Source organism: Dromaius novaehollandiae, chromosome 29 (assembly GCF_036370855.1).
Source record: "Dromaius novaehollandiae isolate bDroNov1 chromosome 29, bDroNov1.hap1, whole genome shotgun sequence".
Lineage (NCBI taxonomy): Eukaryota > Metazoa > Chordata > Aves > Casuariiformes > Dromaiidae > Dromaius > Dromaius novaehollandiae.
In genome coordinates, this window is record NC_088126.1 from 934,562 (window position 1) to 962,162 (window position 27,601).

General features: G+C 43.0%; 1 protein-coding gene across 1 annotated transcript in view; it reads left to right on the plus strand.

Annotated features, from left to right (window-relative positions):
- The window catches only part of LOC112994024 (uncharacterized), a 44,638-nt gene extending 20,645 nt beyond the window's left edge, over nt 1-23,993 (plus strand). The window contains exons 3-8 of the mRNA XM_064498802.1: nt 154-319; nt 1,948-2,030; nt 13,463-13,801; nt 19,243-19,398; nt 22,133-22,198; nt 23,175-23,993. Of these exons, the coding sequence (XP_064354872.1) occupies nt 13,481-13,801; nt 19,243-19,398; nt 22,133-22,198; nt 23,175-23,549 (918 nt within the window). The 5' untranslated portion in view covers nt 154-319; nt 1,948-2,030; nt 13,463-13,480 and the 3' untranslated portion in view covers nt 23,550-23,993. The remainder of the gene's footprint in view (nt 1-153; nt 320-1,947; nt 2,031-13,462; nt 13,802-19,242; nt 19,399-22,132; nt 22,199-23,174) is intronic.
- The last annotated feature ends 3,608 nt before the right edge of the window (nt 23,994-27,601 follow it).

Consider the following 27,601-nt stretch of genomic DNA (forward strand, 5'->3'; position numbering starts at 1 on the left):
AGAGAGGAAGCTGAAGGGAATTTGGGGTAGAGAGGGAGAAATGATGTCTTTTCAGACTGTAGTGAACCTTATTTCTTCTTATGGTGGAAAGACTTTATATACATCACTGAATGCAGTATGTGAAACAGTATTTTTTCCTTTCAAACCCTCCAGCTGTTTGTAGCATCCCATGGGATAAGACCAGTGCAGTAATGAGAAGGGCACTTGTATAACCTGGTGGTGTGACTAGCCGAGTACAAACTCCCAGAAGCTCCAGTCAAATACCAAGTCTCTCAGGACTGGAAAGGAGTTGGCACGTTCAGATAAGAGATGTCACAAGGTAGGCGATCTGTATGGGTGAGGGAGACGTGGTGTTTGGCCTTTGCAGTTGGAGCCCCTTTGTTTTTGCAGTAATTGTGGTATTAGCATTTAACAAGTCTACCACTGCTTTCTTTTTAAATCTGACCCATTTCTTCATGGCTTCATTTAGTTGTGGGCAAGCCATCAGCACCATGTAGGACTCCCTAACATCATATACCTGCTCTCCTACATCTCCATGGCTGGCAAGTGTTACAACACTTTCTCTCTGAATTTGCAACCTGGAGTTTGTCATCAGTGCAGCAACTTGCAGTTTCAACAACAGAGTACATGACTGTTGCTGCTTTGCCTTCCCACACCCACATTCATTCTTTAATTGCCAAAAACACCTTGTGCAACATCGCAGATTCTCCCTTCAGAATGCAGAAGGAAACTGTGACAGAGCTACAGACGAAACATCGCCTCTTTTACTAACACATGCCGAGGCCTGTTGAGCTGCAGAGGCCACTAGAGAACAGCAGACCTTCCCCAGGCAGCGCATAAATAACTCCTCTCACTCCTCAACAGTTTGCATACGGAGCAGCATCTGGGCTGGGGATCAGCTGAACTCTAGCTATGTGTCACTTAAGTGTAAGCACCTGAGCAGCTCTAACAGGAATGTGGGGCTGGCAAGTGAGGAGGGAGAGCACTTTCCTGCAGCTCAGCACCTGCACTGCCACGGGATGGTGCTGTAGGACAATTAGTTGAGAGAGAGAAAAAAATCTTAACATGGATCTGCTTGTAGTAGTGAAATAGTCCACTAGAGACTTTTACAGTGCCTATTTCAGTAGTATCAGATATGCCTGATAAGCTACTAAAGCCACATGACATCAAAAGTCCAGCTTCAGCAACCATGAAAAGAAATTAAAAAAACCTGTACCAAGTGCCTGCCCAGATGTGCTGAAAGAGCCATATAGGACACCACTTACATATCTATATATGAAAGAAAAACCTTTCCAGAAGCATATACAGCATTAGCAACTGCTGCTCTAGCATTCCTCACACATACACTGAGAAACAAGCCTGCTTCTCCCCCATGCTCCTCTTTATGTCTGCTTGGAGCCCAATTGGCCTCAGCTGCCCCAGTGCTCGTTAGCCAATGACCCAGACACCCTGCTAGAATATAACTGCCCCTCCCAGCCTTGGCCCTTTTCTGATCTGGGAGGTTTTTGGGGATAGTGGGGGTGCTATTAGGTACTGCAGAGCTGTTGGGTGGCTTATGTTGCTCAGGGATAGACATAAAGAGAATGCGAAAGTTGGTAAGTAGGGGTTCTGTTTTGATCCCTTTTCCAAAAATGGCTTCCTATCTCTTTCAGTTTATTCATCTCTAAAGCTGTCTGTGTCTAGGCTGTATTTCTTAGCAAGGGAAAGACTTCTGTGTGCAAAGCACTTGCAAGTGAAGGAGAGCCTGCCAGGCTAGAGCCTGGCTCTGCTTGCAGCAGTGTGATACTGCTTGCAGGTGCTCTATTCTTTCAACAGCTGGGGTAGAAAAGTGTTTCAGATGGTTTTAACCTGCTTTGTGTCCTGCTCTTATGGATGACTGTACTTTGTTGCTGCTGTCACTAGCTGGAATATTTTTGGTGCTATTCTAGGTCTTTTCTTTCTTTACAGGCTGTTTCTGTGGTCTCCCAAGGAGTTAAGTCCTTGACTTACAACATCCTGGTATCTGGCCTAGAGAACCTCTGTTGTAGGGGGTAAGTCAGAGAGATTTTGGCCCCTTTGTGCTATCAAAATAGCTCCTAAACACTTCCAAGAACAGCATCTTACCCTTCTGCTTTGCTTTCCCCTGTCACAAGTACCTGGTGACTTTTGGGTGCTGAGCAGCTGGGTGCCTGTGGTCTGCCTGGTGGCTGGTTGGGGCTGCTCTGTCATCAGTGACAATGTGTCTTCTGCCTGCCCCATTGCAGGGGGGCCAGGAGCTGCTGTTTGTGTTTCAGAAGAAAATGAGACTTGTCTAGTTCCTGTAGAGTAGTTGATGGCTTTGTCACTGCTGGAGATACTAGGGAACCCAGAAGCTGTGTAACCTGGCAGTATCCGGAGGAGGGCATAGGTGAGCTTCGCTAACCGGGCACATGCCCGAGGGGAGTGCTGTGACTCTGGTTTGCAAGAATATTTGATGGCTGTGGTGCTCCCTGCCAAAGAGAAGTACACTGATGAAGACTTAAGTCTGGGCTGGGATGGTGTTTCTAATGTGTGCCTAAGCTTATCCATCTGAAACTGGAAGGATCTTGGCGTTTGAAGTCTTGATTCTCAATATTTTTATTAGTTCTTGCTTGAATTATTGCTTGTGATGCTACTGAGTTAAAACTGTGATGGTTATTGGCTACTCCTGAAAGCCCTCACTTTTGAAAGATTTTAAAGTCTCTCCAGTTAAAAAGACTCTACTGTATTGTGTCAAAGTACCTTTCACATTGGGTGACTGAACTCCTGCTTGCTTTCAGCCTGTGAGCATCCAAGGGCAGGGCTTGGTGGCTGAATGCAGAGCAGGCTGAGCTCATCGGTCTGTACTTGGGTTAGGCTGGCCTTAGAGCTGGCCTGATAGAGCACAGCTTTCTGTGAATCGGACCTAGTGTGCCTGTCTCCCAGGGCTGGGCTAATTTGTGTGGTGTTTTGGACAGGAGTTGGCTTAACCAGCTAGCTTGGAGTGTGGGCAGAAGATGCATTTGTCTGTGTAGACAGTTTCTATTTAAGTGTGACAGATTCCTGAATGACAGAGACACTTTAACACCTTCCTAATTTCTCACCCTTTTTGTTCTAATAAGGAATAATAAAAATCAGGCTTTTACCTCCTAGCTTGTTAAAAGAGCAGATGGCTGTATTGCACAGAAGCATTTAAATATAAATTACGTGCCTTTTTAGTGCAGTATTATTCTCTAGTAGTGATAGAGCTGAGCAGTGCTGGATGAAGCTGAAGCAACCTGAATCTGCTGATGTGCTGTGTTCACAGGCTGTAATACAATAGCCAGGAGAGTGAATGCGAAAGTGTTCCACTTGCTGGGTATTGTGTTAAAGCTTTGCCCTCCTTTGAACCAGGCCCACATTAGAGGAATTCCCTTTGGCTACTTAGTGGAGAGCATAATTGTATTACTTTTTTTTTCCCTAGTAGTGATCTTGAGCGGATGCAAGTCATGTGCCCCTCTGACTGCAGGGAAGTCATACTACTTCAAGAGCTTCTGTCTCTCAGTGATTGTCAGTTCTAAGACAGCCTTCCTGCTTTAGTTCTAGGTTCAAACCTTTTGCTCTTTTAAAAATGCTTCCTTGCTGTGTGAATCAGACTGAACTTGGAGTCCTATAGTGTGCTAAGTCATTTTACAAGTGACTTGTTAGAGAGTCTCAATTCTGGTGCATGTGATAGCTGACTGAAAAAATTGCTGCAAATCCAACAATTCCTGCTATGCCCTGTTGTGGTACCAAAGCATTACTCTGGAGTGGTGGATGTCTGCAACACTGGGAGTCCTTGGTACACTGAGATCCTGAGAGTTTTGTGCTGTATTTGCACACCCTGTGCGTGCACTTAGCTTGTGTGCAAGCCCTTGGCTCCCGTGCTGTGGCGGAGTGTGCCTGCCTGAGGCTCGCCTTGCTGCGTCTCCCGTGTGCTGGATGAATCAGGCCCTGGCCACAGGATGGAGCACTAGGAATTGCTGGAGTTCAATTCACAAACACAAAGAATGATTAGGAAGTAGCTTTAATTGGGATTTATTGGTAGATGGCATCATAACCACCTGAATTTGCAAATAACTCAATGTCCTCATGCACAGAACAGTGGTCTGGGGACTGGAGCACTGTACTGACACACAGGACTCCTGGATTTAATTCCAGCATTTGCTGCTGGCTTATTGATTAACCGTGCATTGGTCACTTTACAGCTTTGTCTCATTTCTTCCTTAAGCTGCTTTGAGATGCACTGTGGGGAGCTGAGTATTTGCTACTGTTTGTTACCAGCATGGGTGGAAACAGTGCTCATCTCTCAGGGGCTTCTGTACAACTGGGGAATTCCAGTTCAGAGCGGATTGTGAATGAGGTGGAAGGAAAGGCAAAAAAAAAAAAAAAAAAGCAGACAGCTTGATGCAATAGGGGCTTTATCATATGAGAGACATTGGGTATATACCATAGAGAATAAAACAGTGCAGACTATAGAGCATGTATTTCCAGGCTTCCAGCTGATACATCAGAGATGCGTATTCAAGTAGTAAGCGCTTCTGAGGCGAGTTGCTTCACACTATGGATCCTTTTCTGTTGCAGATATAGCATTTGATGGTCAAGTCCTGATTTCCACAAGTTTACACTTGGTTGTTTTATTTTTGCTGGTTTCTTATATGTCAAGGCACAGAATTAACAAAATGGTCCCTCTTTTAGAAAACCTCTTCTGGAACAAAGTTGACAAACAGGAAATGTGTATTCTCAGCAACATTAGCACACAAGGACCTAGTTTTCATTGACACTGGAATATCTGATGGCACTTTGACAATGTGATGTCATCCAAGTGAGTGATTATGCCCATGGTATAACTCACATGTCCTTTACACTGGCAGTCACTGCAAAGCTGTCTTGATGTGATTGAGTTTTGAGCCCACAGCAGATAATAGATGGCCTTAGATACGCAGCTTATGAGACCTCTAAATCAAATGCTGTGTATAACATGGAGAGAATTAAGTAAGGGTTGGCTTCTGAAGTGCCAGATTTCCTCAATCCCCAGTGACTGCAGTGGAAATGTGAGTGGCACCTTCAAAAATTGTGCCTATGAACTCAACTCTGTCTTGCTTTTCATTGCCTGGTTGTCCTATGGGAATATCTTCAGAGCTTAACATTGCCCATTGCCATAGCTGTAGCTCTTGGACCACTCGTATGAATAAGGATACGAGCAGTGCTGGCCTGTGTAAGCTGGACCACATACCCCAGAGCATGTGGTAATGCATGGCTGTCCGCACTGCGGCACACCAAGATGCTCCCAGCCCTGCATCTGGAGCTGAGGGCACTGCAGGTTGCACAGAGCAGGAGACCTGCTGCTACAGAGGTCAGTGTGCAAACTGCTTTGTGAAGTGTGGCCTTCCATAACGTGCGTCTCAAAACACCTGGTAGTGCATGGCTCTGAGCACTTGAGGCTGCTCTGCACTGTGTTCCTTGCAGCGCACAGCTCGGCACCGTTGGAAGTGCCTGATGTGCACTTCACCACGCAGGGTTTGTAGCACTGTGTGAAGCTTGGTGTAGCACATTTCATTCCACCTGGAATATACCACTGCTGCTTGTACTGATACCCATAATAAGACATCTTTCTGGGATGGGGATAAACCTAAGAAAAAAGTAGGGAATAAAGTTAATGTGCAATAGAGATTTGTCATGTGTCATCAGCTTTTCAGCATTTTATCCTTATGTCCTATTGAATTAAGAAATGGGCATGTCTTAGTTCTGATGGCTTGATGGACCATTGCAGGATTTACTGTGTTATCTAATAATACTAGACAGATACAAAGAAAGAAGATACTTCTGTAAATTGAGGGCTGATAGTAAGCTGGGCCGAAGGGCAGATCACTGTTTGCATCTCTCAGACTACCTTTCCATTTGTTTGAACTTGCTGCTCTGACTCTCAACCCTCCTCTCTAGCAGAAACCACATGGCCTTGCATTTGCTTAGCAATTTTTTGCATGGCTTTGAGTACCAATTCATACAGCATTAGTGTGAAGGAGGTAGCTATTATCCCTTGAAGAGGGGGTGGTTCGGGCATAGCTGCTAAGTGACTTGCATGGCTCAGTTAGTGAGGCAATGGTGTATCTAGGATTAGTGCTGAGATTCTCATCTTTTGTGTCAAGGGCTATTATTTATGTGCTTTCCAGATGCTTCAGTTGAAACTGGAATCATTTTCTGCTGGCACTAGGTAAAACAAAAGAAAGTCTTGCCTTTATACTGATTTAAATTTGCAAATCAGAGGATTATCATCTCCATAATAGGCAGGGTGGTATGGCAGAGGTCTGTTTTTAAAGGCCTAATGTTTACTTCAACCCATACTGTTAAGAACATTTGAAAACCTGTCCCTAGCCACTAGTGTCCCCTATGAGTAAGAAACTGGATCTAATTTCCTGCATCTTGGGATGCAGTTGTGTGATCCTGGTCCCTTTACCAGCTGTGCTGTACTGTTTTCTGTTACTGTCTTCTTTCCTTGGATTTTCTAGATTTAAGCTGGGGACAGAGGGGTCACAAGAATCACACAGGTGTCTGCTCTGCAGCCTGTTCCTCAACTGGCTCAGTTAGTCTGCAGAGCACCCCATGCTGCAGGGACCAAACTGCTTCTGATATGGGGATGGTCTGCCTGAAGGTAGGACAGTGCAGGGTCTGTCCCAGCTGCAGGGAAGATGCATAGCCTGGCTGTAGGAAGTGAGAGCTGTTTCTGCTGTAACTAGAAGGTATGAGGTGTTCATCCAAAGATGCATGATTGTGCATGGAGAAGTGCTGAGACCATGAGTTGCTAAATTAAAATACAAAATCTAACTGCAAATCAGCTTTGTTCAGTGTTTCAAGTGGCCCTTGGGCATCTGTACTTTGCAAGTTAGTGGGACTTGCTTACACATGGACAGGATTATTCTAAGAACAAAGCTCTCAAGGGTCAGATCCCAATTACTGTAAATCAACACAATTTCTTTTTGAAGAAGTGTCAGCTGTCACCTAATTACACAGACATGCCAGGCAGGAGTGGGCCAGAGTTTTCTTACTAAGTGTTTCAAAAGTAGGCAATACTAGCTCCTGTAAAGAAAAACTCCAAAATACCAGGGTGTGTATATATATATACACACAGGATCTCAAAGATACAGAAGCTAAGCTTTCAGTTCTGTATAAAAATTGCCCTTAGTGGTGTAGTAGAACTTGTTCCAGATTCCCTGTTTAGCATTGGTAAAGGTCAGCTTCTCACAGAAACAGTTACTCAAAAACTGCTAAAATAAATGATCTCTAATATAGGAGGAATTTGGAAAGCAGGATTTTCAAAGTAGATTGAAGATACAGATAACTCAATTGCTGGATAAAAGTGGAAACATTCCAAGTTCACATCTGTGAAGTAAGCCTGATACTTAAATTCACAATTAAATGCCTGTATCTGTCTGCAAAAAAAAGCCAAGAAAGATATTTTTTCAGGAAACAATCCCCTTATTTCTCAATGTCAGAGTATTTCTCCAGGATTCAGATATAAATTCAAAATATTAGCAGAAGGATATTTCAGTAGTTAGAAGAAATAGTCAAATGACTTACCGAGCTCACACCAGAGGGTAAGAGGAGGTCTGTATTGAAAGCTTGGAGGTGTGTGTTTTTATATTGTCTCTTAAACTGCTTGGAAAATCTTAGACACTGTATCAAATCCTAATTGGATGTGGTAGAGGATTTGTTCATGTGGAACTTTTTCATTGACTGTAATTATTTTACTCACTTGTGATTATTAGTATATTGTTATCCGCACACAGCATGAAATGCATCTCACACCCTGTGGGTTCTTTTCATTTTAAACCTTTATGGGCTAAATAAATGCCTTGTTTTGTTCCATTGACCTCATTAGTTATATAAGGAAATCTATCACCTCCTCTTAAAGCTTCTTTTAGCACACTGATAATAGGAAAGCAGCATGAGGGAAGCAGGCAATAATGTCCATACTCAAATATCCCCTTTCAGTCATTTAAATGCAGCTGGGGAATGCACTGAAGATGCCTTTTAATAGCTTCTATAAGTACTGTTCTAGATTTATGCATAAGTAAGCATAGGCCTGCCCAGGTGTGGTCTTGGAAGGACTGTCTCAATTATCAGTAGAACAAAGCTGAGCTATGGGGTGAGAATGGAGTCTGATATAGGTCACCCCATGAGTCATGGTCATCCTTCAGTTGAAATTCAGTTTCTGCTATTTTCGTCCCTTTTTTTCTGGACCATAGTATCTCTTTAGGAAAGTGCTAGCTGATTTTAATGCTTTAGTTTCCTGTCTTTATGTAACCTGTATAATAAAAAAGGGAAAACAGCTATAATCCTAAATATTTAATCTTGCTGCACCCCCTTCCTTTGGGATGAAAGGATACAGTTGGGGAGGCAGTACTTCATCTTGTCTGATATCCTGTATCTAACAACAGCCAATACCATCTGCTTCAGAGGGAAAATATTTTTTCCAGTGGGCATCTGAAACAGCCAATGCAGAGTCCAATTAGTGAAGTCTAACCAGGAAGTAATGCTGAGCTGCAGGAGGGTTAATTAGCAATTCCATCCCCATACTTACCTCATGTGGTAGTACCACAGTGTAGCAGATTACTGCTCTTAACCTTTCATTGCATACCTTGTAAAAACAGCACCAAGAGCCTCAGCTGCTGAGTAATAACCCTTGACAATTGAAAAAGTGTTACTTTTTCAGTTCCCAATTTTCCTGGTGAATTTATGGCTCAAATGTTAATGCATGGGCTATCGCATGGAGAAACAAGAAGTTTGGGGACCAGTGATACCAGATTGGGAGCCCTTAGTGGTGCATTGTGTAACAAAGGATGTTTCTGGATGGGAAAAATTCCAATTTCCCATTCACTGTGAGCAAAGAGCTATCATTTTTGTGATGCTGAGTCCAGGTACTGGCTTTTTTTAAATGTAAATGTCTTCAGATGCAACAGATGTATAAAACTCAAAGCACCTCATGGAAGGCTAACTTTTGGGAATATGCCATTTGCTATAGGTTAATGTAATGCTGCTGGGTAGTTTGTAGGCTGGGCCAGTGTCAAGTGTTTAGGGCAAATTTTTGAAGCTGTTGGTGGTTTTGAGTAGCAAAAGGAGGACATCCAGGCTGTCTTAAGTTCAGTGCACCTTCCAAGCCCAAGGGACTGACAGCTGTTCTGAGTCTTTGTGAACTGGGCCTTAAACTGCACAGTTTGCCATTCAGAAGCAGGACTAGCTCTGGACTTTTACCCATGGGATAATCCAAGGCCTTGTTCATGAGAAAAGCTTTTTCTTTTTTTCCTTGGAAATGAAGCTTGAAATCCAACAGTAAGATGCCATGTCATTTTTAGTGCAAAGGAGAAGTGGAGTGTACAGCTGCTGTCTGAAGCAAAATGTGTTGCATAGGCAGAAGTACCCACATGTGATTAATTGCCATCTATACTCTTAATTTAGGTCTGAGGCTTCAAAGAATCACTATTGTTTTTTCTGCCTCTGAAGATGTTAAATCCATGCTTCCTCACTTTGGTGAAGCCTTAATCTCCAGATCAGGGATTATTTGTCTGTGACTCTTCCATTTGCCACTGCTGGGGCTATTCCAGGAAGGATTTCAGTGACACTGCTTTTAGTGTTACAATCCCATTTGAGAGGCCCCTGGATTCTAGTCCCCGATGCAGATAGAACAGTTTTATTGAGTAAGCATCCTCTTTCCAGACTTCAATCTTTGTCTTCCTAAAGAGTGTTTAGTAACTCTTAAGTTGTGTGCCAGTTCTGGCATGTGGATCCCACTGGGCATGCACAGCACTGCAACACTGCCTGGATAATCTCAGTTTTTTGGCTATGTCTGTGCCAGGCTACATGTAATTTCTTCTGTGCTTTGTAGAGTCCTAGCTTCCTTCAAACGGTATTCACAACTTTTTTCTATTTTTAATACTAACTATAGGCAGTCTGTTCTCCAAAATGAATGGGCAGGTAGCACTAAGTATTTTAAAATTCTATTGTATACTTTCATAGTTTGAGGCACAGCCTCTCTTTAAAAAGAAAAGAATAAAAAGGAGAAAGGAATTTCTTTTATAGATAAGAATAAGCTTACATTGCTAAAGAAAGTGCTATTCACAATAAAGTAAAATAGTGAATAAACTGAGTATGGTAGCTTTTAAAGCAGTTGAGCTGATCAGACATACCTGTTTCAAGGAGGAGAAATGAAGAGAAATAAATGAAGCTGAGTTTCAAATGACTTACGCACTTTCCAAACCAGCCTGGTGGACATGACACATTTTTGAGCACAAGGTCCTTATTAGCCAAAGCCAACATGCGATTGATGCAATTATTTTTAAGGTTTTGCCTGACCTGCTGTAGCATGTGCACTGAACCAGACAAGTTTTGGAGTTTTAAACTTTGTAAATCAAATCTGTCCTTGTCATTTAACTAGTCTCAGGAATGGATTTGATTCTTGATGTCTGTCTGCTTTATAGGCAGCACAGCTACATGGATGTGCTGAGCACCGTGCTCCAGTGATGTGCTCTAGCTGGGTCCTGCAAGTCAATGCTGGAGTTTGCCCTGCAGCTCATGGGGCTGCTCGATGCCCAGTGAGCTCTGCGGGAAGCAGAGATGGATTCAGTGCAATCTCTGTGTTTAACTGGGACAGCTAGCTTGAACTCGGCCATGCAGAAACTGCCACTGTGAGGCCGCGGGTCACTGCGGATCAGTTTGAGGTTTCTAATTTGGTTTTACATATCTTTCCTGCTTATCCTTAGAGATAGAGGGATGTTAAAATCTTTTGAAAAATCTCAACATTTGGGCTAAATACAGAATAAATGCATCCTGTCAGTACTTTTTGAAACCTTTCAAAGGTGTTGGACTTGTCTGTGTCTTAGGTGCTTTTCCAATCTTTTCCTAACAGATAAAGATGACAATTTTTGTATTTATACTTTATATTTTTAGTTTTTAAGATGCTGAATTTTAATTCCTAAACTTGTTTAAACTAGTAAATTGAGCTGAAACATGTATGCTCTTTTGCTGAATTATTTCCTTCTGGACATGCTCTCTAGGTAGTGAGTTTTGGCTACAGTTCACCAGTTGAATCATCACTTATTTCTTTGTCTTCTGCAATAGGGCTTGGGCTGGGACTTGTAATACTCTTGTTAAACATCCATGTGACAACACTAGTTGTGTAGAACATGAATGAGCATTTATGACCTGCTTTGAAAATGCTTTCAGAAAGCATCAGCTTGCCTAATGCAAGTGTCCTTAGCCTTTGTTTGGATAAATGGACTCTGCAGTGATTTTTAACCCCAGGCAGTCTGCAGCAGAGAAGGAAACAAACTCCAGCTGTATGGATTCCTCTTGTCTTATATTCACAATTGGCCTTGAATTTTCAGGACAACATTATTAATATGCTTTGTTAAGTTGGACTTAAATATTTGCTTTTATCTCTAACATTAAAATAATTGCTTTTAATTCTACATTTTTTGAGGAATTACTTCAGGGATAAATCCCTATCTGATCTAAGCCAAGATAGACATACGTTGCAATTCACATTGTTCTCAATTATAAGAGACAGTCATTTTTCCAAAGGAATGACAAATAGCTTAATGTTTTAATGTTTGAGAGGATGACATATGAAGATAAATCTGTGTGCAGTTAAAGCAGAAAAACACCCAAGCCAATTCCCATTGTGTAAAGACCTTGTGTTTCTACTTCATAGCAGCATATAATGCAGTGGGGTCTGGTTGTGTCTTTTAAAGTTGTTCTGTTGTTAATCTGATGATACATAGGAGGTGAGGCTTCCTGTGAGGTTCCTTGGAAGGGGGGAACTTTATTCTGCAGCGTTGGCACATCCTCTTCTAACCCTACCAAGGGAAGGCTTTTCCTTGTGAGAGCTTGCAGCCAGCTGGGGTAAGGGGGAAGACTCTAAGATGAGATGCACGGCAACATAGCAGCCCCCCAAAGTCCTCTCTATTGCTGCAGAAGGAGCAAAAGCATATCTTTGATTGTAAGTGAAATGAAACGGAAAGCGGAATGGACACATTGCAATCCCCGGTGGCCTGGGGGGGATGGCGTGAGGGTCTGCTGTGTGGCACAAGCCATCTTGCTCCTTAGCTTCTGTCTCTCTCTACAGCCAAGCGTCAGTGCAGCCTCCTTGGTGTATGTCCATAGTACTGCTGTGCTTAACAGTAATCTCTGCTGACAGGCTGCAATTCGTCAGCAACTGGGACTTCAAAATGTGTCTTCCACTCATTATTGCTTTGTATGTGTAATGTGTTGTTATTATTATAATGGATTTAGGTGCCCTTTTATTGGACGAATGACTCACAAGACCTTGTCAGACATTTTTATAATCCACACCTTATTTAATGTCTTTTTTGTCATTTCTCTAATCAGGTCATGATTCCCAGCTTTAGAATATGGGACTGTAATTTCATATAAAAGAAAGCTTTACCCTTTTTTCTTTTTTGTTATTAAAGTTTGCATATTTAGAGATCCACATACTTGATGTCAAATGGGAAGAGCTGCACTGACTGACTTACTTAGATATGTTACTCTGTAAAATTCAGTTGTCAGAAGGTTTTTACAGCACGTGATAGCTTTGAGCAGACTTTGTGTTAGCCTGACTGATTTCATCACTGAACAGGCTGCCCCTAGGCCAGGAACACAATATCCCTCATTTTTGCAACTCTTCCTGGGCTGAGTCAAGTGCATTTTCTTTCAAGTAAATACCCATTTACAGCATGAACAGGTCCATTCACAGGGGAGACTTCAAGCATGATCCATATAAACATGCCTTTCTTCAGTGTATAAAGGTAGACTATCCCCTCTATAAAGCTTTGAAACAGACTGGGAGACAATAAAATACAAGTCATGTAGGGGGAAGGACAAACCAATAATTACAAAGCGATTTATTAAAAACAGTTGACATTCATTACCAAAGCTAAGCCTTTAAAGAAATGTGTTTAGTAACTGATTAGGACCATATGCATATAGGTGACTCACGCTTTAGGCAGTCTAAGAAAAGGTATAAAAACTCGGCATTGGTTCTTGCCTGATCATTTCTCTTGTCTTATTTCTTTTGTGAATTAGGTAAGTTTGATGTGAATTCCTCTTTCTAACAATACATGTGTTGATAGTTTTAAATCAGGGTGAATTCTGTGCAAATATTGTGTAACACCAGAGCAATCTAAAGATTTTTCTTGGTGTAAATTAGTAGTTTTGTGGGGCTTTAACTGTTGGCTGTGGTAAATGCTGGCCTCAGAAGTTGACTGGGTGTTCTGAAAATGTCTGAGCTTCTGTTACTTTTTCATGAGGACTCATTTCCAGATGTTACTGTTTGATACAAGATGTAGAGCTTTCTAAGAACTTGAATCTGAAAATTCTTTCCCTCTAGCCTGTCTGTGGACTTTTATTATAGTGTTTGATCTTAAACTGGTAAGAATTTGCCTTATTTTTATTCTATTCCCTTGTGCTTCAGATCAACCATCCCTGAAAGATGTCCTGCTCCTTAAGTCCATGCACGGCTGGCTCTGCCTCCCCGTGTGGGGTAGCTGTGCCGCAGCCCCTTGCCGACAGCTGCAACGAGCCCTGCGTTCAGCAGTGTCCTGACTCCAGGGTGGTGATCTACCCGCCACCGGTGGTCGTGACATTCCCTGGACCAATTCTCAGCACCTTCCCGCAGCAGAGCGTTGTGGGATCTACGGGAGCCCCTGAAGTTGGAAGTGGCTCCAGTGGTGTCAGCGTTCCTGGGGGCTCGCACGTTTATGGTGGTGCCCGATGGGGACGAGGATACCCGGTTGGAAGCTGTAGACCGTGCTAAATCTAGTGAGAGGAATCACCAAACAAGGAATGTCCAGGAAATGAAACGTAGGATGTAGATATATGGCTGAGATGCAGGGCACAGCATTCAGAAGGGCTGAGCATGCAGGACTGCCAGGATTAAATGTATCTGTAAATGCTTACGGCTTCTGAAAATATCCATTTACATTCTTCCTATATTATCCTTTCTCATTTTTTTCTAATGCCTTCCCATCTTTAAGTACTGTTCTTAATGCTACGGACTAAATTTGTAATTCCTTGGAGGCTTCTAGATATGGCAATGTAAAAGGATCAGGTTATGACATCCATCATACATTCCTTTGCAGGCTTTCTGTGGCTAACAAGGTATAAAAAAAAGTCTGGGACGACAAGACCATACTGTGTTCCATGCTGTGCGTTTCTTGCTGTGATCAGGGCTGTGTCAACACTGAGTTGCAATAGGGAAACAACATTAGCTATTATATGAATCACTGAATCAAATCACAGGTTGCAGCCCATTTGTGATCTGTACCATATAATTCTGCCCTTGTATGATCTGCTTTCTCATTAAACAGGACCTTGCAACATGTTTTTGGCCTCTGTGTGTGCATGCCTGTTCCTCTGTTGCTCTTATTCCAGATGCTTTTGTCCTGTTGCACCAAGCTGATGCTATTGGTGTGCAGGTTTGGCAGGGGGTTGTTCATGCACCTCCCTGCCCCAGCAGCTTGTATATTGTAGCTGTCCCTTACTTAAACCACTGCCCACATCTTTGCATATGTTGTTCCCCCTCCTTTTCAGCTCTGTGGAGCTCTTTCCTCAATATTGGCTCTCCTGGCACAGCAAGTGTCTTCATTAGCTGGTACCCTCAGGGTTAACCTCTGCCTAGATGGTGATAGAACATGTCAATGCAGATGTTGGTGAAGAGTCGCTATTACTGAAAAGCAACTGAAGCAGCGTTGTGTGTCTGGGCTCTCTTTCAAAGTGTAGAAGTTCAATTTCTAGCTTTACTGTTCTGCTCAGTGTTCTAGTACAATGTAATGTTTTTTATATGCATAGCAGAAATGAATAGTGATGTCAACTGTGGAGTTCTGAATTTCTTCAGAAATGCGTATAAACCCTTCACCAGCTGTCTGTGCTGCTGCATGTGTTTGAAATGTTACATTACTATAAGTTTGCTGCAGAAATACTATACTCCAGAACTGCAAAATATTGTAGCAATTCTGGATCATTTCATACCAGTCACTCCTTGAAAATTATTCTTGTATGTAAGAAAAACAAAATGAACATACATTGTAATAGTGAGCAATTGACTGTTGGTGAGCCTTAGAGGGGAAGATGATTAAGCCAGATTCTCACCAACCACATGAATCCTTCCATCCAAAAGAGAAATCCCCTAAACCTCAAAAACTGGATAAAGGAATCTTTGTTTTTGTTATGCTAATGGCATATTTGGAAATCAAATAAAGTGTATTAGTGAGAGCTCTAAGGTTGCTCTTTCAGTGTAATAAGTTGAGACTTGTAGTTACCACAGAACACCAAGTGCCAGTAGAATTGGGAGGTTTTGTCAGTGATTTTCTGTGGAACTGTGCTGGTAAGGTGCCTTTCACGCATTTGTATATGGAAAAGATACTCATGTGAGGGCTCTGAGGCTCTCAGAGGACTAGAGATATTACCTCTTATCAAGAAGATAACATCTTTTTTAGAAGCACATTTCAAACACTAGAAAGATGTTAAAATGCCTCATTGTTGCATTATGGGATTAGAATATTCTTCACCTAAAAAGGCTGAATTTTTGGAGTACTTGTTTGCCTTGTTGCTTCCCATAAAGCCCTTATTCCTATCATTAGACCATGGGCCACTTTACTTTCCTTTAAAAGGTTCTATTGTAATGTTGTACTCCAAGAAATCATTCAGAAAAATGTTTCACTCCAGCTCTGCAGCTGGTACAGTAGGCAGGGGTCCAATTTCTCATTTGGGATGAGTTTACTTGTTTAAAATTAATTCTCGCTGTTGCAGTGAATCTTTGTGCAAGAGGCATGTCCTGCAGCATGCCTCATCAGGTTGCTCCTGAGGTGCATTTGAATCAGTCTTTTCCCAAATGTATATGGTAAATATGTCCTGCTTTAAACTGGCATTCAGAAGTTTGAATAAAATTACAGGAGTTAGTTTTCTGTTAACTAAATGACCTATCTGTCTTCTATTAAGATATCTCATAGGCAGGTATGAAGTCTCTCTAATTTTTTTTAAGCCTTAGGGCATAAAACCATATAAAACAGGCAAATTGCTGTTCACATGCTGTTGTGAACAGGTGTATGAGAAACTCAGCTGCCTGAGACCTTGGGCTGGATCCATGGGGAATGAGCAGCAGTGCTATTGACTGATGCCCAGAGGGGCAGGGAATGGTCTGGATCCCAGTTTGGTGGTGATTTGGGATTTCTGGAATCTGCATGTTTTGAATGGATGGCTAACAAAACGCTTTGGTCCCTGTTTGGTAACTAAAGGAGGAGAGCTCAATGAGTACTTCCAGGATGAGAGATGAGTTTCGCTGCCTGTGCAATGTCTGGGCTCTGGAGCTTGCGTGAGGCTGACCCGGCAGGCAGGAGATCCCTGGTGCCTGGGAAGCAGGAGGAGGGTGAGGGAGTGCTGAGGCTGTCGAGAGGAAGCAGTGGGTGCCCCCGGGCACCCCTAGAGCCACGCACAGCGCTGGAGTCATCTTGAGACATGACTAGAGACAAGGCATCTTCAAAGCCAAAGATGAAGCAATGTGGTGCCGAGGCAGCAAGGTGAAGGCAAGGTGACCTGGCGACAGGCTGGGGAAGGCTTGGCTTGCCAGGGCAGTCACAGCCTGTGGCCCTGGGCCACATTCCTTGGGCGTGTGGGTGGTAATTGCACCCACCATTAGAAGTGACAGTGCCTCTGGCAATGAACTGAATGGCATGTGGCGAAGGAAGGAACAGATGATACTTGAAGAAATACTGCTGCACTAGCAAATGTGAAGAGGGGGCTGATGTTGAGGTGTGGCTGAAGGACCGGGGGGGGGGGGGGGGGGGGAGACTGAGACTTTCACCCAAATCTTTGACTTTTGCATGTTTTATCCTGTGCTACTGCCCTGTGCGCATCTGTGTGCACTTAGCTGTTCTGCATCATGCGTGCAGGTGGGGAAAGCCGCCTGTGCCAGAGGGCGTCCCAGGGAGATGAGCTTAATTTACTGAGGTGGGAGATATTTCCTAATGTTCTCCTTGGGGAACCCAGCCCTGCTTGCTGCTGACAGCAGCTAGCAGAAGGATTATAAAATAGGTGTTAATAGCATTGCTGGTTTCAAAGGGTTGCACAGATGTGCTGCTGGCGTGCCCTGCTGGGAGGCTTGGGCGGAGGTTGCTACCCTTCCCCTCTTCCAAAAGTCCTGATCTGGCTTCTTGTTCAAACTGGGGCACAAGGAAGAACTGCTCCACCGGTTATTTTCTCAACCCTTTCCTCTGCTTTGCTCTGCCAGCGGAGAAATGCTCACGCCAGTCCTGGTTAGGAGCCAGCAGCTAGCTGGGATGTGGTGCCTCGCAGCAGAGCCCGGTGTCCATTTGTGGAGCTGCTGCTCCTCTGCTTCGCTCCGTGCCAATGTGTCAGATAATGTGGAGAGATAAACGCGACAAGCCACCCCGTGTCCGTTTGCAGAGCTGCTGCTCTTCTCCGCTCCACGCCGATGGGTCAGATGATGCGCAGACGGATGGACGTGACAGGCTGATGACTTCCGACACCTCGCACGCGAGGGGCGGGGGCTGCTGTTGCTGCTTGGAGAAGCTTTGAGCTGCGTGGCGTGTGTAAATGTGCTTCTGAGACAGCCAGATAGACCTGTGGGGAGCAAACCCGTCGTCTCAGTCCTCAGTTTTGCAGAGTTTGTCATTCTTGCCATGTTGAGCTGTTACTGCAGTGCTCACACAAATCAGCCCAGTGGTTCCCCCCCCCCCCCCCCCGCCCCGACTCTTCTCCTGCAACAAGATTTTTGACTCCTGGGGATGTCTTTGATGTGTAACTGGGTTTGCATGGGATCAATGCAGTTATGTCTAGGCTATGCTTGTTGAACCACCTTGTTTTGTGTGAGATTATAATCTTTAATATTTAAAATCTACATGTAGGCTACTCAATCTCCCCAAAGTAATGTGACACAGGCTGGCAGGAACTGCCTGAATAACCTGGCTGTTCGGTTTGGGAAGGAGATGATCTCTCCAGCTGAGGGTCATGACTCGTTTGCCTTTGGTCTTTTCTCTTGGGTATCTTTCTGTAACCTTGAGCAGCATTGCTGTCTTTCCTTGACAGACCACCAGATCTTAGCTTCTGCTCAATAATCTCCTGCTTTTGAAAGTTATTTTTCAAGCATGGAAGGCAGCTTGCTCCAGGAGTGTGTGTTTGGTAATGCAGGCAGGTAGCTCATCCCCTTTTCTTTAGAAGTATTGCTTAAAAACAGCATCATGTGTTAATTAGAATAAGGTAGAACTTATTCTTCCTACTTCAGGAAGTGATTAGGGGCTGGAGCACTTCAGATGAAGATGCTCTCTAACATCTGGAGTTTAGACTACCTTCTTAACCATGCGGTTGGTTACAGTGGGACTGCTGTTGGTCCATTTACAGTGGCATATGAGCAAAGACAAGACTGGATGGCTGATACTATGCAGAATCATTTTAATGGAAATGAGAAACAGAACAGGCAGATACAGCGAGAGTCTTTCCAGCTTTACAGAAGGGCCTTCAGCAAGTAGAGTGTGTTTGATGCCAGGTGATGCTCTCTCCTCATAGAAACTGTGGAGTTTGACAGTCCAAACGTATTTCTTGTTTACTGAGTTGCTTGTAAATCCTGTTCGCTATCAGATGAAGCACAGCATGGCGTATGGAACAGGAGCTTCTCCAGTACGTGTCGTCTTTGGCGAAGCGTATAACCGGGCAAAGGGGACTTTATTCATGGCAACTGTAGAAAGCGCATCTGATACTCATTGACATGAGACCGCCCTTATTACTCTGGCAATACAAAGTGGCTGTGAATTAATTTAAAATACATTTTATATGCTCCTGAAAGTCTTGCTTTACCCCATAAGCATGCTATAAAGATGCCTTGGTGCTTGCTGTAATTCAAGTTGCCCTTTGGAGTAAAAGAAGGAACACTAAAGAGGTATTAGAGGGGGTTACATAAGGGGTCATTTTACACAGCCAAGCACCCGCAGATCCCACTGAACCAGCTGGAGTCTTGGTGCTTAGCATTTCTCAGTTCCGTAAACCTAGTCATGAATCTGTGTCCTGCCTTTCATCTCTCAGTTGCTGTATCTACTGGTTCAGTATGGAAAATGGATAGCGGTTTCCATAGCTGTATCTGTTGCCAAAACGGGAAGAGAAGGGGTAGCTGAACCCATAACTTTGCAAGTCCCCATACCCATAAAAGTCCCCGTAACCAGACAAGCCTCTATTCCCATACAGGCCCCCAAAACTTCTGTAGCCATATGGACTCCCGAATTGGTACAGGTCCCGGTAGCCACTCAGGCCCCCCAGACCATACAGGTCCCCGTAGCCGCGCGGCGAGTAGAACACATCATCGTCCAGGTCTCTGTAGAAAGTCATCTTGCTGTGATGCAGGTAAACCTGAAACGCAGACCAGGGAGCAGGGTGAGCTGCTGGGCCAGCCGCCGCGGAAGGGGAGGTTTGAAGCTCGGACGGGGTGGAGGAAACGCACCGCTGCTGACCTTGGTCGTCCTGTATGCCTTTCTCACTGTCTTAGCCCCCTTGTCTATTTATTTTATCTCCTGCATCCCAAACAATCTTTTTTCTTATACTTTTGGATTTTATTTAAAAAATGCCATTACTAATAAACAGCACAGCACAGAGTGGTTTTGTATTGTGCCGGTAAAGGTTATTACTCGTATTTGACTTTATCTCAGCATGCAAATGGGTTCTGCCACTCATCGAACTGTGGCACCCGGGTTTTAAAACTTCTTTGAATGGTTGCTGATAGTACCTAGAAAATTTACTACTTTATCAACTGGAAACTGAACTTTCCTAGCTCAGAAGTTAGAAATATTTGAATATATTTAAAGACGAACATGGAAGTTCAGCTGCAGATACTTGGTCAGGTGAGAGCGACAGCCTGTCGCATCCATCACCCTGTCCCTAGTGCCGCCTGCCCCTCAACGTGGGGTAAACTCATAGAATGCAGTGTATTGGAAGAATTTCCTTCTGGGATGTCTATGCAGAGTAGTAAATGTTTCATAAACATTTTTAATCTAGGCATTTGAATGCCTGCTTCCTCATGAAAATAGTCTGGAATAGAACATCACTTACAACTTAAATTCTGGTTGTAACCTTGAACTCTTCAACACTTTAATGCGTGCCATTAAGTAAGGACAGCAAAAGCAATGAAGTTACAGAAGTAATTCCTTAACATCACAGAGCATTTTGTTTGAGATTAGCTCCAAAGTGACAAAAACTTGTTTACAGAATATCTGTGTGTAGGTGTACGTATATATGTTTTATAAATGTCATGTATACGTGCACACCAATGAATTATATATATTTATATATACACACAGACCCAAACATATGGACCTATATACACACACAAATAAATACATATCAGAGAGCAGAATAGAATCAACAGGGACTTACCCGGTTCACCGAGGAGAGTAGCTCAAGAGGATTGAATAAAATTTCTGAGTTGTCGGTGCGTATATATACGTTCTTAAACTTAGGTGTTAGTTATACAATGTATCTTGTTGCATATATTATTCCTTCAAATGATATAATTGGAGTCAGTGATTTTCATATTTTCAAAGTTTGATGTTATGACACATATGTAATACATTTATAATTTCTTTCATCTTAAAATAAGAAAAAATGGGCTCAGCACATTTCTAGTAAAATTGCAGGAAATTCTTTGTAGTTGGATGGATGGGAATAATTCTGGGAGATGTTTAGACCATTACTGGTTGTGCAATCTGCTTGTATGTACCACATCCACTTGGTCTTTGCATCTGTGTTGCAATGCACAGGGGGGAGAGGGAGCATGCATTTTGTTTTTGAGATGTTTGGTGGTAGGACTTCTACTCAGCATTGTCATGACCTGCACCCAGTGCCCAGCGACACTGGGGGGAAGCTCTTGTCCGCAGCTTTGTTCGGTTTTGTTTCAGGTTCTGTGACACTGATCTTGAAGAAATTTTTCAGCAGCCATAAGAATGTCCCCAAACACTTCTCTTACTTTAAAGAAGGGTTTTTTTTTTTGATTGACTTTCATAAACATATAATGCACCACCTTAACAGGACTTAGAAACGAGAAACCTTGATGTGTATTTTAAGTGACCATATTATTAAATCTGTGGGTGTCTTTTGGTGACAAACTATTAATATTTAAATACTGTTAACACTTTGCAAATTGAAAATATTAATGAGTGTTTATGAAGTGCTTTGGTATTCAGAATTCTGAGGAAGCCTCAACATCCTGCTTGCTCATTATTATCCTTATTTTATATTCAAATTAATGCTGGAAATTAGGTGAAGGTCATACAAGGAGTTCTTTAGTAAACTCCAGGAGTCATGACTGTCCTAACAGATTTGATACATGAGGTTGATTCTTTGCCAAGAGAATACTAACATGGTGCTTGCGACAACAGAATCTAGCACACCTCCCCAAGACCTTATCTTTTAGTATTTTCAAGACCAAGTTCATACTTGTTTTCTCTGCTTTATTCTGCTGAGCTCATGGTCAGATCCTCTAATGAATTAAAGTGCAAATGATGCTGTAGTTATATTTTTGTTGAAAACATTCCTACTGCTCACACAGCAGCATGACTTTTATTCACCGTGAAAGTTTTGGAGAAATGCAATTAAGATATATCTGTAGTTCATGCTGGTCCTGTTTGCTGAAGTTGCTATGAAACTTAACCTAATATTCCTAAACATATGTTTACATTTCTTTTAAATAGGAAGCCTGTAACATAGTGCATTAGAGTTTATGATGAACAATGGGTATTTTCAAAAGTGTGAGGAGGTTTGACTTTTTACTGAAAATATCTCTCCTTGCATGGCTTTGAGAACTTAGAAATGCCTTTAAGTTGTACATAAAAACTTTAGGTTTGCAAGTGAAAGCAATAAAATGATACCAGGAATGCAGTTGGCCCAGAAAATTTTAAGATGAAAGAAACGTGTAATGTGTGTGACATGGGAGGCTGAGAACACACTAATAATCCCAAACAATGAAGGAAATTATATTAATTGAAGATATGACGTGTGCAAGCAAATTTGTTTTCCAACCAATAAGGCTACGAGCCCTGTGAGTACATAGGGCGTCTTTGATAAGCCAGGCGGGAAGAAATGATATAAAAAGAGCTCAGAGCTCCGAGTTCCTCCATCAGCTCTCTTACTTCTCCTCCTCCTGGTGAACGAGGTAAGTCTTCTTTCAATTCAGTCTCTTTGTAAGGATTAGAAATTTTGGTTTAATGATTTATTAGGGTTGCAACTCTTCACAATTTTAAAGTGCCTCTCTACCTCATATCTGTCCTTACTCAGTTGCAGAAATGGGGAGATGAAAGTTGGGGCTGAAACTTTCATGATCACTTTGGTACTTGGGATATTTGGTTCCCAGTTAAGGATCATCAGCCATTAGACAGGTTTGCAGAACTGCCTTTAGCTGAGCTACAGAAGGATTTCCCTGCGGTGTTCCTTAATGGGTTCTTCCGCAATCCTTGTATTTTATTTTGAAGGAGGTCTTCAGGTCTGCTTGGGAGAGTAGATCAGATGGACTGACATTCTCCCATGTGCTAAGGATTTGTCGTTTTTGATGTGTGCAGTTAGCATTTCTGGATGCAGGTCCAAAATTGGTGCAAGTTAGTGAAATGAGACCAGCAGTAGTGGATCCAAGAGCTTTAGTGCAGTATCATGAGAAACGCTATATACTTTTAGCTTTCTTGAAGACGCGCAGGATTTGGAAACGTGGAGCCTGCAATATAGTGATTTGATTACTAATCTAGTGAATTGGTGCTTACTGGCTTTCATGCACATCTGATATCCTGAAAGAAATTTCAGATTATTAACTCTTTACCATATTCCCTAAGAAAAATTCTGAAACAGCAGCAAGGAAGTTTCAGTCTGTAACAGGTAAATTCCACAGTCAGTGCTTTCATGAATCTCAGCGAGAAATGAAATTAAATTGGTTAAGGAGAGTGGGTTAATAGAAAGCTAATGATGGATAGCAGAAGATGGCAAGAAAGGGGAAAAAGGGATAACATGTAATGAAAAGCTGAGGAATTTGGTCATAATTTCTCTTCCTTCCTCAGTCCCACAGGGCCAGTAAAAAATATTTGACACTTACCTCCACTGGAACTACTTCTTACTTTGTCTTCCTCCCTGCTGCTGTGTTTCAGGTTTACCTCCGCTGCAGAAAGATGACTTTCTTCCAAGGCCAGTGTGACGATGACTTCTACTATCCCAGCAGTTACGGGAGCCTGTATGGCTACCGGGGCTACGACTGTGGCAGCCCCTGCGGCTACCGGGGCTACGGGGGTCTCTACAGCTCCCGGGGCCTGTATGGCTTTGGGGACCGGTACGGCTATGGGGGCCTGTGTGGTTACCGGGGCTATTATGGCTCTGGGGACTACTATGGCTATGGGGGCCTGTCTGGTGGCTATAGGGGCTTCTACGGCTCCGGGGACTGCTACGGCAGCTTGTACAGCGGCCGGTACCCCTTCTCTTCACGATATGGCCGGAGATACTCCTATGGGAGCTGCTACCCCTGCTAAGCCCAGCGGGAACATCCCCGACACGAGGACCGACCCAGACCCGGCAGGAGCGGATTGATGGCTACGCTTAGCAGCAGCGTTTCCCGGCGCACAGAGCCCCTGCGACAGCAGCTCGTCCACGGGAGCTTCGAATGCTCTGTGCTGTAGAAAAGCTGTTTCTGCTTTAAATCTGTTTGCTCTCTTGTATTCTCTTGACCCATTGCTAAAATCAAAAGCTTGCTTTTCCCCATCACTGTGGTTCTTTGTAAACGCTCTAGAAGTGCTACTAGAGTTTTTGGCTTTTATGTTTGTTGCAGATGATGTACAAAACGTATCAGCCCTGAATGAATGATGTAGGCAGGGTTTAATGTGTCTTTGGGAACGTAGCCTTCCTATTCTATATTCCTTTGGCTTTGTGTATTTGTTTTTCACTCTTATTAAAAGTTACACTGCATCTATAATGTATTTCTGTTTTTTTTCCTCTTCCATTTTTTAAATATCTTGAAATCAATAGCATCACACAGATCGCGTGACTAAGAGCTGTTCTTAACTTGGTGCATGCCAGGATTTTGCTCATTATTCTGTAGAGACTTGCCCCCCCCCCCCCCCCGAGAAATATGGACATTTCCAGCTGCAAGAAACTTCAGCTGCGTTTTTGACTATTCGTTTTTTCAGATCTCTGGGCTCTCACTTTTGTATATCCCAAATAAATGGTTCATATAAAATACTTCAGTGCTGATGCCAGGCTGATGTAATGAGGCTGTTAGGACATGACCTCTCAGTGGTTGTGATTTGATATTGAGGAGGTCACGGGTAATTGCAAATGCATGGATCTATCAGTAATCAGGTCTCTAATTTTGAAATAAGTTAATGTTTATATATTTGGGGTTCCTCAGTGGAGAAGTAGTAGGAGGAATTTGCCCTTTGCAGTATAAACACATTGACAGAAGGAATGGATAACCAGGGAAGCATTTCTGAGGAAATGTCTTTCATTTCATTTCCATCTCATGGAAATTTATGAGCAGAGAGTCGAATCAAACCGAGAGGCTGTGGCCGCGTGGGGAGGAAGGTGATGGTTCTTCCTCACCGCTTCCCTGGCCAGGGGAGCTGGCAGACGAGGGCTGCTGCAGTGTCCTGGGGAGATCCAGTGCCATTTCATGCGTATTGTTGTTCTGTTGCTAGCTGCCTTTCTTAAACTTACTGTATTTTTCTTGTTCTTTCTTCAACTTGCTGCTCTCAGTCTCTGGTTTTTAGTTGTTGGATTTAGTGGCTACCTGTGGTGAATTATTATTATTTGTAATCACACCCTGAGAAATGGATTTGGCCTACCCAGTTGTGGAGGATGAAGCCAGCGTTTTAGGTTTTCAAGGCCAGCATCAATACAGTGAAAGCCACCATTTCTTTCTTGATGTTTTTTGCCATTGCATTTAATACAGGCGTTTTTTTTAAATTTAGTTCCAGCAGCTGCTAAAGATGACATTAGCTGTAATGTAATTTTGTCTGTTAGATGGGAATGTTCTAGGAAATCATAATTCTAGAACATGAACATTTGAATTTGGTTTCCAGGAGTGAGACAGTATCTCTTGAATGTTTGTTTTTATACTTTAGTCATATAGAGGTCTGGGACAAACTCTTTGCCATTTGAAAGCATTTTTATAAAGAAGGTCACAGCCCTGTTATGCTAAAATAAAACCTTAAATCTGAAATAGTTTCCTTTAAATGAAGTTGGAATGAAGGAAGGGGAGAAATCGTGGCGCTTCTCTAGTTTCTGAGGGATAGATGAGTATGTTTGCTGTCTTCCTGGAGCAGTATCAGACTCTGGGCCTGGTTGAAAAGGGCTAGCTGCTTGAATGCGAAGGGGTGTGAAGTGCTCTGCTGGCGTAGGGACAAAGTCCCTGCAGTTAAACTAGGTATGGAAGAAAGAAGAGTACTGGAGATCCAATTTTTTCATGCAGAAATATTTTAATTCAGTGAGAAAAGGAGTTTGCACAGATAGGAAGTGGTTCGATTTTCTTGAGTGCTACCTAAGAAAATTTCTTCAGTTGTTTAAAATAGAATATAGTAGAGCTGTTTCATTCTAGTATGCTAAGATCAAGCTCCTTAGTGGGCTTCAGATCTTACCGATGATACCTGGATGTCTTGGTCTCAATGTTCACTCATCAATACCGTCACTTTAATTACTAAAACAGCTTATAAGTGTACAGGATAAAATATTTCTACCATTTTTAAGAATCAGAGAATCCATGTAAAGGCCTTAATCCTGAGTTAAAGAGTCTCTAAGAGAACAGGATTTGAGCTTGCCGAGTTCACCGAGGAGAGTAAGTGAAGAGAAGAGGTGTAAGAAGCTGCGAGTTGCGAGCGCTTATATATGGTTTCTTAGACCTGTGGATGCAAGCACAATTCTCGTGTGCTTCCATTGCCAGTTAGTCACACAGCACTTTTAGAAGTGCATCATCTGTCACCAATTGCTATAATTGTTTTCCTCAACGTTTAGGGTGATTATTTTGTCGAATTCCGCTGGTAACACATTGTGATTGTACCCTGTCGGTTTCTTTCATCTCCAAACTCTCCAGGACAGATGGGTTTCTGGTCGTTCACCGAATGCACCGCCGGGAAGGAGACCGAAGGCCGTGCGGACCCGTATCAGCCGCGCTGCCTGTCCTGCTCGCGGGCCGTAGGCTTTGCCTTTATGCTGTGCCCCTGCAAGGTAGGTGGATGCTGTACATTGTGGAATGACTTCAAATACCTGAGGAAGGAAGAGGCAGTATAAGGTGTGTTTAGGGCTTTTACCAGGCGTTTTGATCCATTTCCGCTGCAATTAATAGCAGGCGTTCCATCGATTCCTTTAGGTTCTTTTGCTGTCTATAATTTGACATACGCACTTTGAGAGGGATACATCAAGGCACAGAATCAATTAAATGAGCATCTGAACAATGCGTCGAAGCAGGACTTCAGTTTTGTATGGACATTTTTTCCTGTCTTCTCTCTCTTTTCCAGATGAAATTCTAAGAAACTCTTGCTCAAATCAGTGTCCAGTGACATCACAGCTGTGACTGGGGCAAGTCCTACTGCAAGATCTGATAGTGCAGGTCGAACCCGGTCTCCCGTTGGTCTGCCACAGGGACCGCGGTAGAGAAAAGGAGGAGAGCAGTCTTTTAGAAAGGCGTGAATCCGTACGGCTTCAGCCTTGTTTCTGTGCAGCCAAGAAAACCTTGGTCTCTGGGAAAGCGGCGTCAGTAAAGCACGAGGTGGGTGGTGGTAGGAGGACCGCGTGCTCCTGGCTCGTGGGAAGCATCTGTTGGGGAGAGCAGCTGGGGACCGTTGGCAGGAAGGTGTCCTCGGAGGCACCTCGCTTTGCAGTTTGCTGCGGCTGAGGAAGTGCTAAAAGTTGCGCACTGCCAAAGGGATTTTTCTAAGCTGGGAAAGGAGAAATCGTCTCTGATTTTTTACAGTTATCCAGCGAGATACTGATCTACCTCTATGCCAGCGTACACCACATGAGGATGACGATGACTGCAATGCCCTGATTTTAGTAGAGAAACAGCTCTGCTCAGGGGTTCCCTTCCTCGTGTTGGTTATACAGCATTAAGGCATCTTTCAGTAACAAACCATTAATATTGAAATAATACAAACATTGCAAAAGTCTTTAATGAGTGTTTTGGAAAAGCATTGATACCATAAATTCTGATGAGACTCAGCACTTCCAGAATGCCTGTTATTATCCTCATTTAATATGCAAATAAGGAATGACTCACTGCAGTGAAGGTCATACAAGGAGCTGTTTCTTGAGAGAGAAAAAAAGAAGGCTCTTGACTTCATGCGTTGCATTCTGCTTCGCTGGTGAAATCTGTGTTAGATGAGTCTGAAAAACAGCGTCAATAAGATTTGCTGTAAAACAATATTTACAAATTTTAGCTTCAAAACGTGTTGCTAATGCGCTTGTTACAGAACTTGAATAATATTTGCTTTGTTTGGTGACATTCTGAGTGAATTTTTGTCTGATGCATAGAACGTGATTCATTTGCTGCCTCTCCTTTTCATGCACATATAGAGTCCTTCTGCAAGCAAATGCT